The sequence below is a fragment of the Salmo salar genome, chromosome ssa10, assembly GCF_905237065.1.
Source record: "Salmo salar chromosome ssa10, Ssal_v3.1, whole genome shotgun sequence".
Lineage (NCBI taxonomy): Eukaryota > Metazoa > Chordata > Actinopteri > Salmoniformes > Salmonidae > Salmo > Salmo salar.
In genome coordinates this window covers 73,933,371-73,947,212 of record NC_059451.1, presented here as the reverse complement: position 1 = coordinate 73,947,212, position 13,842 = coordinate 73,933,371, and the positions used below count along the sequence as shown (strand labels likewise).

General features: G+C 43.6%; 1 protein-coding gene across 1 annotated transcript in view; it reads right to left on the bottom strand.

Moving 5' to 3' along the window:
* The window catches only part of LOC106561080 (phosphatidylinositol 4-phosphate 3-kinase C2 domain-containing subunit alpha), a 65,777-nt gene that overhangs the window by 41,753 nt on the left and 10,182 nt on the right, over positions 1 to 13,842 (bottom strand). The window contains exon 3 of the mRNA XM_014124702.2: positions 2,372 to 3,627. Coding sequence (XP_013980177.1) covers positions 2,372 to 3,538 — 1,167 coding nt within the window. The 5' untranslated portion in view covers positions 3,539 to 3,627. The remainder of the gene's footprint in view (positions 1 to 2,371; positions 3,628 to 13,842) is intronic.

The following is a 13,842-nucleotide window of genomic DNA, read 5'->3' as shown; positions in this document are numbered from 1 at the left end:
CATAAGCTACGTCAGGAGAACCAGTGAACCAAGTAAAGTTTGACTTCCTCTTTCAATCAGAAAGTTAGTGATTCCTCTGTCCTAACCTCCATTGTGACATTATAGAAATGTCCTTTTTCAACAAAGGTTGCGGTCGTTGTTATCAGCTGATTCAGAGGATTCCGTTAGTGTCTGGCTTTCAACCCACAATTTCCACCCACAAGGCACTTCCTGTTTGTTGCTACTTTTAGCAATATATATATATATCACTCTGTAGGCCTATCTATCCACCACCACAGTGTATGAAAGAACGGATTTTTAATATTAAAAGACTTGATAAAGCGCCAAAATTCAGCATTTTGACATATTTCTGTGCACTCCCTGTGATATCCTTGAAGATTTTAACCCACTTAACCCCAAGATGTATCCAAGTGTTCACCATCATTGTAAAGCCTTTGTTATTTTGTTGCTTTCATTATAAGACATTTTAACGGAAATCCTGTCGCGTGAACTGAACTCTCGTTTTAATATGGTGAAACTTTAAGTCAATACATGTTAGAATCACCTTTGGCAGCGATTACAACGGCGAGTCTTTCTGGGTAAGTCTCCAAGGGCTTTGCACACCTGGATTGTACAATATTTGCACATTATTCTTTTGGTTGTGGATCACAGTCAATTTCAAGTCTTGCCATAGATTTTCAAGCTGATTTAAGTCAAAACTGTAACTAGGCCACTCAGGAACATTAAATGTCTTGGTAAGCAACTCCAGTGTATATTTGGCCTTGTGTTTTAGCTTATTGTTCTGCTGAAAGGTGAATTTGTCTCCCAGTGTCTGTTGGAATGCAAACTGAACCAGGTTTTCGCCTGTGTTTAGCTCTATTCCGTTTATTTTTATCCTAAAAAAAAACGTGTTATTTCTTTCCCATTACAAGCATACCCATAACATGATACAGATTGAAAATATGAAGAGTGGTACTCAGTGATGTGCTGTGTTTGCCCCAAACATAACGCTTTGTATTCAGGACAAAGTTCATTTTCAGCATTTTTGTTTGCAGTTTTACTTTTGTGCCTCATTGCAAACAGGATGCATGTTTTGGAATATTTTTATACTGTACAGGCTTCCTTCTTTTTACGCTGTCATGTAGGTTAGTATTGTGGAGTCACTACAATGTTGTTGATGCATCCTATCACAGCCATTCAATTCTGTAACTGTTTTAAAGTCACCATTGGCCTGATGGTGAAATCCCTGAGCGGGTTTCCTTCCTCTCCTGCGTGGGAAAAAAAATCAAGGGGTGTGAATACTTTCTGAAGGCACTGTAGCCACCCACAAACACACATTTGATGAAAGATTACTATGGGGCTGGAAACCGATAAGGGGTGACTGGGTCTGTAGAAGGTAACTCTGCGCTGGCCTCGCTGGTTGAGAGTAGTGCTTCGCCCGGCCACACTCGGTCTCACACTCGGTCTCACACTCGGTCTCACACTCGGTCTCACACTCGGTCTCACACTCGGTCTCACACTCGGTCTCACACTCGGTCTCACACTCGGTCTCACACTCGGTCTCACACTCGGTCTTAAATGACAGCGCCTGCTGCCAAGGTTAACACTGGGACGCTCTGGGGCTTCTCAGATGAGTCCGCCGTGGGGCATGTTGGGGAGCTGTATGATCTTGTCCCTGCTTAGGCTATACCAACACTAAGTACTGCTGCCTGGCAGCGAGGCAGACACGCTTGGGCGACACACATGGACACACACACAAACTCCATATTGAAGAGCACAAAATATAAGGGGTATAATGTCACCAAGATGTTGTCTGTGTCATGTACGGTTCAAGGATCATAGGGTCTTACAGGAGGCATGTATAGGTCTAAAAAGGTCCTAAAATATTTAAATCGCATTTTTTTTTATTTGTATTGTTTGTGATACAAATGTAAAACGAATATAAAACACCTTCCTCCCATAGCATTTTATATATGTTAGAATTGCCAGAATAATTTGAAATACCAAAAATATTTTCCGCTACTGCTGGCTTAAGAATCACCTTCACAAGGTGTGGGCATTGCGAGGTGTGGAACGTTTACTTGGCTAAAGGTATGTGCTATGGAAACCAAAATGGATGTTTTGGCAGTGCTGGTATGATGTCATTGATGTGGGACTTGACCTGGTTGTTTTGGCTGGGCTTTTGATGAACCCTTTGATATTTTGGTTCAGCTACAATCGTACCCATTTGTTTAGGCGTTAATTACTTTGGGTTATTTTGAATGAGCCATGGTAGAACTTGATTGTTTTGGCTGTGTTATGACTGCCTGTTTAGGCTGTGGTGTGGTAGTGTACAGATTTGCTTTGGAGAGAGATTGTATGATTTTTTTTACCGTTAGATGACTGGACGTACCTGATTGTTTGGCTTTTGCTGTGATGAGGACGCTGGGATGGTAAGGGAGTGGTTCCTGGTGACCGCTGCCCCCGTCGACGACCTCCGGTGCTGAGAGCGACTCGCGAGTTGACCCGTCACCTCCACGGGTGGACTGCTGCCACCAGCCACACCCTCTGTCTCGTCGAGCAGCACGGCATCCCAGGGGTCCCCTCCAGCTGGCCCTCCCACCACCATTACTGTACCGCGCGATGCCAGGGAGGAGCCCTCCTCGCCCTCGGCTTTGCGCTTGTTGAGTGGGTCCAGGTCCAGCCACTCGAAGCGGCTGAAAGCAGGGGATTCCATGGCAGGTTGTGGTGGGTTGGGCGCCAGGGACGCGATGCTGGTCGACGAAGAATCCAGGTCAGTGCTGGCCGACCTGCCATTCTTCAAGTATTCCGAGGTACTGTGGATCTTGTCGAAGAGCTTGGCCATCTCCAAGGTGACGGTGGGCTGCTGGAACACCATGGCCCCGGGCTGCTGGATGGGAGTGAAGGCCATGAATGAGGTCTGCGGGCCGGGCAGGCCTATGTAGGGCGGCATGGCTGGTGAAAAGCCATTGTGGAAGGAGAAGTTTTCGGGGTTAGGGAACGGAGCAGAAGGAAACATGGGAGCCTGCTGGTGGGTGGGTGTGGACATGCCCGAACTGGAGAGCGTGGAGAGCATGGAGGGCGTCCACTGGCCGCTGTGGAAGGGCGAGGGGCTGCAGGTGGCGTGGCCCCCCGGGTAAGAAGCGCTGAGGTTGAACCCCAGCAGCAAGGAGGGCCGCGAGGCCTTGCTGCTGTTTGCCCCAAAGCTGTCGTCCAGCAGGAGCTTCTCTAACTCCTGGTTGGTCAGCTTGTCTACGTCGATGTCCCGGAACTTGTCCTTCTCTTCCTGCATCTTGGCCTCAGGGAAGACGATGAGATCCTTCTCCGGTCGGTTGCTGGAGGAAGGAGTAGGCCTGGGAGCGGTGGCAGGATGAACTTTGTTTTGTGAGGAAGCAGAAGAGGAGGTGGAAGAGGAGGTCGCCGGGAGCGTCTGTCTCTTCTCCATTTGTAGTTTCGCTAAGGCTTCCGCCTCCATACGAAGGGCCTCCTCCTTACCCACAACCCCCTTTGGCTGGGCCACATCCAGCTTGAACCCATTACCACTGGATATCTGGGCCATGGTGTCAACTTGAGGGTGCCATGTACGCAGAGTTTGTAGTTCAGCTCTGGTGTCAACAGGTCAGACAGGAGTTCAGCTTCTTCAAACACCTGGAAAAGGATGGGAAAAGACCGCAAGTCACAATACAGACATCACCAGGAACATTGCACAACCATGAAGTGGTCTGACAGGCATTTGTTCTGCATTTAGTGAGCGATGTCCATAGCTAATGGCAACGTCTGCACGACTAAAAACAAGCTGATACTAATGCATTTAGATTGTTCCATATATAATTACAGCTAGACTGTTTCAAATCTATTACCAAGATATATCTGTGTTTTAAAACACACTGGACCTTTGACTGTGGCTTGTACAAATATTTAAGCACAAGACCAACTGACATCCTGAAGTATCACCGTCCTTCAACATGGGGGGGGGCAATTCCGCAGTAACAGAGTGACGCTGAGACTCACTTTTTCAACTTTCAAATGTATGCCAAGCAAAAAACATGACAAAGTTTAACAAACCATACACGTTAGGAGTGAACCCATTTAGTCGACTGGTCTATTGTTTGGTCGATAAGCTGTTGGTCGACCGAGATTTCTTTAGTCGAGCAGTCGCAATCCATATTTTTTTTCTTATGGTGCACAATACAATTGTCTGATTGGTGCCTGTCTCAGTGGACTAATCCATCGCGGAGGTCACGGGGAAGGCACAGTCCATCACTCTAAGACATATGATACCGACATTATATACAGTGCATTTGTAAAGTATTCAGACCCTTCCTTTTCCACATTTTGTTACGTTACAGCCTTATTCTAAAACAGATTAAATAAAAATAAAAATCCTCAGCAATCTACACACAATACCCCATAATTAAAGTGAAAATCTTTTGCAAATGTATTACAAATAAAAAACAAATACCTTATTTACATAAGTATTCGCACCCTTTGCTATGAGACTCGAAATTGAGCTCAGGTACATCCTGTTTCCATTGATCATCCCAAAGGCACATCAGAGTGTCTAGTTTGAGAAACAGACGCCTCACAAGTCCTCAACTGGCAGCTTCATTAAATAGTACAAGCAAAACATTAGTCACAACGTCAACAGTGAAGAGGCGACTCCGGGATACTGGCCTTCTAGGCAGAGTTGCAAAGAAAAAGCCATATCTCAGACTGGCCAATAAAAAGAAACGATTAAGATGGGCAAAAGAACACAGACACTGGACAGAGGAAGATTGGAAAAAAGTGTTTTTGACAGAGGAATCTAAGTTTGAGGTGTTCGGATCACAAAGAAGAACATTCGTGAGACGCAGAAAAAAATGAAAAGATGTTGGAGTTGTGCTTGACACCATCTGTCAAGCATGGTGGAGGCAATGTGATGGTCTGGGGGTGCTTTGGTGGTGGTAAAGTGGGAGATTTGTAAAGGGTATAAGGGATCTTGAAGAAGGAAGGCTATCACTCCATTTTGCAACGCCATGCCATAACCCTGTGGACGGCGCTTAATTGGAGCCAATTTCCTCCTACAACAGGACAATGCCTCAAAGCACAGCTCCAAACTATGCAATAACTATTTAGAGAAGAAGCAGTCAGCTGGTATTCTGTCTATAATGGAGTGGCCAGCACAGTCACAGGTTCTCAACCCTATTGAGCTGTAGTGGGAGCAGCTTGACCGTATGGTACGGATGAAGTGCCCATCAAGCCAATCCAACTTGTGGGAGGTGCTTCAGGAAGCATGGGGTGAAATCTCTTCAGATTACCTCAACAAATTGACAACTAGAATGCCAAAGGTCTGCAAGGCTGTAATTGCTGCAAATGAAAGATTCTTTGACGAAAGCAAAGTTTGAAGGACACAATTATTATTCAATTAAAAATCATTATTTATAACCTTGTCAACGTCTTGACTATATTTCCTATTCATTCTGCAACTCAGTTAATGTATGTTTTCATGGAACAAGGACATTTCTAAGTGACCCCAAACTTTTGAACGGTATGCATGCATACATACATACATACATACATACATACAAGTGATGCACCAACATTACATTCTCGGCCGATACCGATATCCGATATTTTCCTTGCCAAAAAAACCCGATACCGATAACCGATATTTACAATTTTTGCTGCCTTTTAAGCATTCTAGTACAGTTAAATAGTTAACACACACATATGGACGCAGCGGTCTAAGGCACTGCATCTCCGTGCAAGAGGCGTCACTACAGTCCCTGGTTCGAATCCAGGCTGTATCACATCCGGCCGTGATTGGGAGTTCCATAGGGCGGCGCACAATTGTCCCAGCGTTGTCCGGGCCGTCATTGTAAATAAAAATGTGTTCTTAACTGACTTGCTAAGTTAAATAAAGGTTACACACACACACACACACACACACACACACACACACACACACACACACACACACACACACACACACACCAAAAAGTTACTTTGTTGGTATTTAGGTATGTAAATATGAATGAACACTTATTTTAACTTAATATAATACATCAATAAAATAAATGTAGCCTCAAATAAATAATGTAACATGTTCAATTTGGTTTAAATAATGCAAAAACTAAGTGTTGGAGAAGAAAGTAGAAGTGCAATATGTGCCATGTAAAAAAGCTAACATTTAAGTTCAAGCTCAGAACATGAGAACATATGAAAGCTGGTGGTTCCTTTGAACATGAGTCTTCAATATTCCCAGGTAAGAAGTTTTAGGTTGTAGTTATTATAGGACTATTTCTCTCTATACCATTTGTATTTCATATACCTTTGACTATTGGATGTTCTTATAGGCACTTTAGTATTGCCAGTGTAACAGTATAGCTTCCGTCCCTCTCCTCGCTCCTACCTGGGCTCGAACCAGGAACACATCGACAACAGCCACCCTCGAAGCAGCGTTACCCATGTAGAGCAAGGGGAAACAACTACTCCAAGTCTCAGAGCGAGTGACGTTTGAAACGCTATTAGCGCGCACCCGCTAACTAACTAGCCATTTCACATGGGTTACACCAGCCTAATCTTGGGGGTTGATAGGCTTGAAGTCATAAACAGCGCAATGCTTGAAGAATTGCGAAGAGCTGCTGGCAAAACGCACGAAGGTGCTGTTTGAATGAATGCTTACGAGCCTGCTGCTGCCTACCATCGCTCAGTCAGACTGCTCTCTCAAATCATAGACTTAATTATAACATAATAACACACGGAAATATGATCCTTTGGTCATTAATATGGTCGAATCCGGAAACTATCATTTCGAAAACGAAACGTTTATTATTTGTGTGAAATACGGAACCGTTCCGTATTTTATCTAACGGGTGGCATCCCTAAGTCTAAATATTCCTGTTACATTGCACAACCTTCAATGTTATGTCATAATTATGTACAATTCTGGCAAATTAATTAAGGCCTTTGTTAGGAATAAATGGACTTCACACAGTTCGCAATGAGCCAGGCGGCCCAAACTGTTGTATATACCCTGACTGCTTGCACGGAACGCAAGAGAAGTGACACAAATTCATGTTAGCAGGCAATATTAACTAAATATGCAGGTTTAAAAATATATACTTGTGCACTGATTTTAAAGAAAGGCATTGATGTTTATGGTTAGGTACATTCATGCAACGACAGTGCTTTTTTCGCTAATGCACTTGTTAAATCATCACCCGTTTGTCGAAGTAGGCTGTGATTCGATGAGAAATTAACAGGCACCGCATCGATTATATGCAACGCAGGACACGTTAGATAAACTAGTAATATCATCAACCATGCGTAGTTAACTAGTGATTATGTTAAGATTTATCTTAGAAAAAACGATCAGTTTAATGCTAGCTAGCAACTTACCTTGGCTTCTTGCTGCCCTCACGTAACAGGTAGTCAGCCTGCCATGCAGGCTCCTCGTGGAGTGCAATGTAAGGCAGGTGGTTAGAGCATAGGACTAGTAACCGGAAGGTTGCAAAAATGAATCCCCGAATCCCCCCTGAACAAGGCAGTTAACCCCCGTTCCTAGGCAGTCATTGAAAATAAGAATGTGTTCTTAATCTGACTTGCCTAGTTAAATAAAAAGGTGTTAAGACATTTTAAAAAATACAAAAATAAAATAAATTGGCAAATCGGTGGCCAAAAATACCGATTACTGATTGTTATGAAAATTAGGGCCGATTTCAAGTTAATTGGCCATTCCGATTAATCGGTCGACCTCTATTACCAACTCGGTATAGCAAACACATCGTTCGTGGCCGGTGTTTGCTTGCAGACTTTTTTGTACAGCTTCGACAGTGCTACTGTATCTTTTTTGACACGCAAAGACCCAAACGGCGTTCCATAGTATGCATGTCGTGAAGCTAATAGCAGTGACGCCATTACTGTGTAATTACGGTAGTTCAACATCTGAAAAATAGCGCACTTGGTAGTGTGTACCGGTGCTCAACCAGTCGGTGAAAGCTAACATCACCCCCGACAGAGAACAGTTGATTGTCAAGGGCAATGAATGCCATTATCTTGGCTTTAAATGGATTTCACCTTTGAGTCATCTCGCTGAAATCTTCTTACTCTTTCAAATGACTGCTCGATCCACACTGCAGACATTGTGGGGGCTAGGTTAGGAATGCTGTGTTGCACGTGTAGCGCAAAATCTTACGTGGCGTTATTACGTCATATTATATAAACTTAGCAAAAAAGAAACCTCCCTTTTTCAGGACCCTGTCTTTCAAAGATTATTCGTAAATATCCAAATAACTTCACGGATCTTCATTGTAAAGGTTTTAAACACTGTTTCCCATGCTGGTTCAGTGAACCACAAACAATTAATGAACATGCACCTGTGGAACGGCCGTTAAGATACTAACAGCTTACAGACGGTAGGCAATTAAGGTCACAGTTATGACAACTTAGGACACTAAAGAGGCCATTCTACTGACTGAAAAACACCAAAAGAAAGATGCCCAGGGTCCCTGCTCATCTGCGTGAACGTGCCTTAGGCATGCTGCAAGGAGGCATGAGGACTGCAGACGTGGCCAGGGCAATAAATTGCAATGTCCGTACTGCGAGACGCCTAAGACAGTGCTACAGGGAGACAGGACGGACAGCTGATCGTCCTCGCAGTGGCAGACCACGTGTAAGACCTGCACAGGATCGGTACATCCGAACATCACACCTGTAGGACAGGTACAGGATTGCAACAACTGCCCGAGTTACACCAGGAACACACAATCCCTCCATCATTGCTCAGACTGTCCGCAATAGGCTGAGAGAGGCTGGACTGAGGGCTTGTAGGCTTGTTGTAAGGCAGGTCCTCACCAGACATCACCGGCAACAACGTCGCCTATGGGCACAAACCCACCGTCGCTGGACCAGACAGGACTGGCAAAAAGTGCTCTTCACTGCCAATTCGTGGTTGTCTCACCAGGGGTGCTGGTCGGATTCGCGTTTATCGTCGAAGGAATGAGCGTTACACCGAGGCCTGTACTCTGGAGCAGGATCGATTTGGAAGTGGAGGGTCCGTCATGGTCTGGTCGGCAGGCAGCCTAGTGGTTAGCACGTTGGACTAGTAACCGAAAGGTTGCAAGATCGAATCCCCGAGCTGACAAGGTAAAAATCTGTCATTCATATACACACACACACACACACACACACACACACACACACAAAAAAAAAATATATGCACAGAAAATATATGGGGGATTGGAAATGATGCAGACAATTACATTGAAGGAAGCCACAATCTATCTGCAATATTAAAGCTGATCTACACACTCATTTAATTAAAAAAAAATTATAATAAAGGGGGGACAAGGTGGCCTGCTGTGGTGGAATGGAGTGCGTGTGTGGGGGTTTGTAGGGGAGAAGGTGGTCAAAGGTAAGGGGGCCAAAGTGGTGAAGGGCTTTGTAGGTCAGAAGGAGGATCTTGTAATGAATGCGTTGGGAGATAGGGAGCCAGTGGAGTTCACGACAGGGGGGAGTGCTACCAGGACGTAGTGTGGGTGAGGAGTCGGGATGTAGAGCTTTGAACCATTTGAAGCTTATGGAGGGAGCTTGAGTTGATGATGCCGGAGAGTAGTGAATTGCAGTAGTCAAGACGGGTGGAGATGAATGCATGTATGAGGGTTTCAGCGGCAGGACAGGAGAGGGAAGACCTGACTTTGGCAATGTTGCAGAGGTGGAATTATGAGGATTTGACAGTGTGTCTTATGTGATGGTCAAAAGAGTGTGTGGAGTAGAGAATGACTCCAAGGTTGTGTGCATGGAGGGAGGGAGAGACAGTGAGGGTGACGTTTCTAGCTTTGGTGAGGGTGGATTTTGTGCCTATGAGGAGGAGTTCCGTTTTATCACTGTTGAGCTTGAGTAAGTTTGGTTGCATCCATGTTTTTATTGCAGAGAGGCAGGATTCAATGTGGGTCAGAAGTAGGTTGAGGAAGGATTTGGTGCCGAGGTATATCTGGGTGTCATCGGCATAGCAGTGGAAGTCAAGGTTGAAGTGACGGAGGATCTGACCAAGGGGGAGGATGTAGATGATGAAGAGTAAGGGACCCAGCACAACTGCAGCTGTGGTGTGGCCATTGAGAGAGATTTAGTGGGTCCAGTTGGTGAGGTATGATTGTAGCCAGGAGAGTGCGGTGCCCTCAACACCCAGACCCTCAAGCCTGGTGAGGAGGATCTGATGGCTCACCGTGTCAAAAGCAGCACTCAGGTCAAGGAGAATCAATGTTGTACAGTACTGAACGATACTCTACTTTTCTTTACTGCAACTGTGGTTTGTGACTATGATTTCCAATTGTGGCCAATTCAATTGCAGTCATTCTGTTACAGATTTTTTCCCACTCATCGATTTTGGAAAGGAAAAGGGAAAGAAGGATACCTAGTCAGTACAACTGAATACATTCAAATGAAATGCATCTTCCGCATTTAACCCAACCCCTCTGATTCAGAGGTGCGGGGGGCTGCCTTAATCATAATTCATAAACAAAATTGTTAGCAGTAAAAATACTATAACTAATAGGGTTGGGCGATATTTGGGGAGACCTCTTCTATGATATGCTACTCTAAATATCGCGATAACCAATATATGCCTTCTTGTGTCTTGCGTTTTCAAGTCTTGCCATAGAATTTTTACTTAAATCATCTTGAAAGTCTAACTCGGCCACTCAGGAACATTCAATGTCATCTTGGTAAGCAGCTCCAGTGTGTATTTGGCCATGTGTTTTAGGTTATTGTCCTGCTGAAAAGTGACTGTCTCCCAATCTCTGTTGGAAAGCAAACGTTTATTTTTTTTATCCTAAAGTTATTTTTTTATCCCTAGTCCTTGACAATGACAAGCACACCCATAACATGAAGCAGCCACCACCATGACTGAAAATATAAAGAGTGACTCAGTGATGTAATGGATTTTTTTTGGTGCCTTACTGCAAACAGGATGCATGTTTTGGAATATTTTTTTTTCTATACAGGCTTCCTTCTTTTCACTCTGTCAATTAGGTTAGTATTGTGGATTAACTACAATGTTGTTGAACCATCCTCAGTTTTCTCCTATCGCGGTCATTAAACTTTGTAACTGGTTTAAAGTCACCATTGTCCTCATGGTGAAATCCTTGAGTGGTTTCCTTTCTCTCCTGCAACTGAGTTAGAAAGGATACCTGTATCTTTGCTGTTGAAATTAGTTGGCAGGCACTTCAACATTATTGTGTTTTGGTATATTTCTAATACCTTTTAAGACTTTTTTTTAAAGACTATCTGTGTGACCAGAAATCAAAGCCTTTGCTTATTCCACATTTTTAGGGTGGGAAATGGTTGAAAAACATATCTTGCCTTCATTTCTCAAAAATATACACTATTGGCTTTCATTTGACACCCAATTTGATATGGTCCTATAAATTTCACATGTTGCTGCTAATGGGTCCTTTTACATGGAAATGACCAGCGACAGCAGGGAGGAAAGGGAAAATAATTTAAATCCATTTGAGTCATGCTGCCTCAGAAATCCATGACAACCCCACTTACAAAATTATGCACAGTCAGGGTAAAGAGGAGTCCATAAAAGGCCTGTTAAAGTTTAGTGTGCCTGGCTAGCACAAGGACTGTCACATGGGTTGTACACTACAGAACAATGCGTTTCAAAATAAGAACATCCTCCTTATTGATTTAACTTGCTGTAGCTACAATACAGATCTATGTATTGATTGACTTATGCGTATTGCGTTTGTCCTACTTATTTTGCCTGTCTGTGTTATTAGAGTCGAGAATCAGTTCACACTGTAGGCCAACACACATCAACTGCATGCCCTTTTCATTGAAATTGTCTGTCTCCTACAGCTGCAAGGAATGGCCTTGTCATCAGTGGCTTTGTTTCTTGTGAAAACTGACATCACAGTTTATGATCAAACAACCATAATGATATGGGTATGGAGTTAATGAAATGATGATGTCGTATGAGAAACTTCACTGACACAGGCTAAATTATATTGCCTTGATGCCAGTGCCTTAGAAGGAATTGTAAGACTTTAACAAAATATTGGATATAGCCGATTTCTTATCTACAAAAGCTCTTTAAAATACAGTTTGTTCTCTTCTGTAACAGATTTCAGCAATGTGGTGCAGGTGGGTGGGTGTAGAACGTCTACAGGCCTATGTGTTGGCAGAAACCGCCAACGTGTGTGCATTTATCGAGTTCCTCAAACGACACAGATCTAAAACACAACAAACTAATTCTTATCACTACCCAGTCCCTCAGTCAGATACTCGCTATCAGGCGACACAAGCCTCTCCTGAGTTTCCCTCCCACCTCCCATTGTGGTGAAGGCTAGCTGTGCCTGGGCTCTCTCTAGCTAGCCTAGCACTAATGTGCGTGAGGAATTTGGCATGTAAGGCAGCCAGGCGGGTCTCTCACTCCCTCTCTGTAGCATTGTGTACTCTATGGCCCAAGGGTGTCTTATCAGCTGTGCTAATATCAGAGCCTGGGCAGAGATTCCGGTGGTGGAAAACCAACCGCAGCAGCACTCAAAAATTTGTCTATGAGCTTAGTGAAGCCACACTGCCAGACAGACGTCAACTGAGTTTGATCTGGGTAAAGGAAAGAGGTAGGCAGACTGTGGTGGTACTGGATTCATTTTTTGGATTCTTCATCATCATGTAACCCTGCCTCAAATTTGCAGCGTGTCAAGTTCTGACCTCAGTCTCCCCTTCAAACAGTAGCTTAAACCCTACTCTGAGTTGATGCAGTGGACAATGGCATCTGTAAATGTTATAGGCTAGGCTACATATAGTGAGGGATCAGGCCTATATACATTTTTCATCTTGAAGCTTTGAACTACCCATCCCATTCAAATGAAGGGTCATTGAATAAGAAAGAGAGAATGTAGGCCTATGCCATATAAATGTGTGGACATGACTCACCAATAGAGTTCAAAACTTAATGTACCCAAATGTCTCTTACATTTAGCCTACATATTACTATGAGTGGCCACAAAAAGACAGGCTAAACCTTCAGCCACTAAACCTAATCCCCAGAACAAAGGGTCCTGACCTGAGATGCCATCATGTTTTAGAAGCCCTTAAAAGGCAACGGGTAAAATAAAATAAAAAGTTGGAGATAAGGAATAGAAATAGCTCAAAGTAAAAAAAAAAAAATATATATATAACCATGGTGCTGTAAACAATTTTTTGGCCAAATTCCCTAACTACTTCTAAAAAGATCTGAGAACATTGTTAGTTTCCCCTCAAAGTAGTTTGGGCTAAAAAGACAGGCAATACTGGGAGCTAGCTACTACCATTCTTCTCCAGTGGAAATGTCTGCTTGACTGGAATAATTTAAGGATGCAGGGGTCAGTTTGGAACTTTCAGAGATAATTTGTTCACTGGATTGAGTAGAATGGTCTCTTTACAAATTGCCTAATAAAAATGCAAGTAGCAGGCCGCCACTACCAATCTGAAGCAGACATACCGGGCAGCGGATCAAGGTAGAAAATAACATCTTTAAGACAGGACTAAGTAACCAAGTCATGCTTATAGCTTTTATAGATTCAGTTTGTACAATGATGGCCAATGACTGGGACAAATCTCAAATGCTGATCTTCCTGCTGCTTTGGGTCGAACAGAGAGCTTGTACAGAACATATGGCTCGTCGGTAGAGCGTGGTGCTTGAAATGCCAGGATTGTGGGTTCGATTCCAGGGGCCACCCACACACTTTGGATAAAGGTGTCTGCTATATTATTAACATCTAGCCTATAAAAAGAAACTGGCAAGACTTTATTGTCCATGCTTGACAGTAGTCCCAATAACCTAAACACAACTCTGTCAAATTTTGTCCATGTAAATGAGATTTGAAGTAAAAG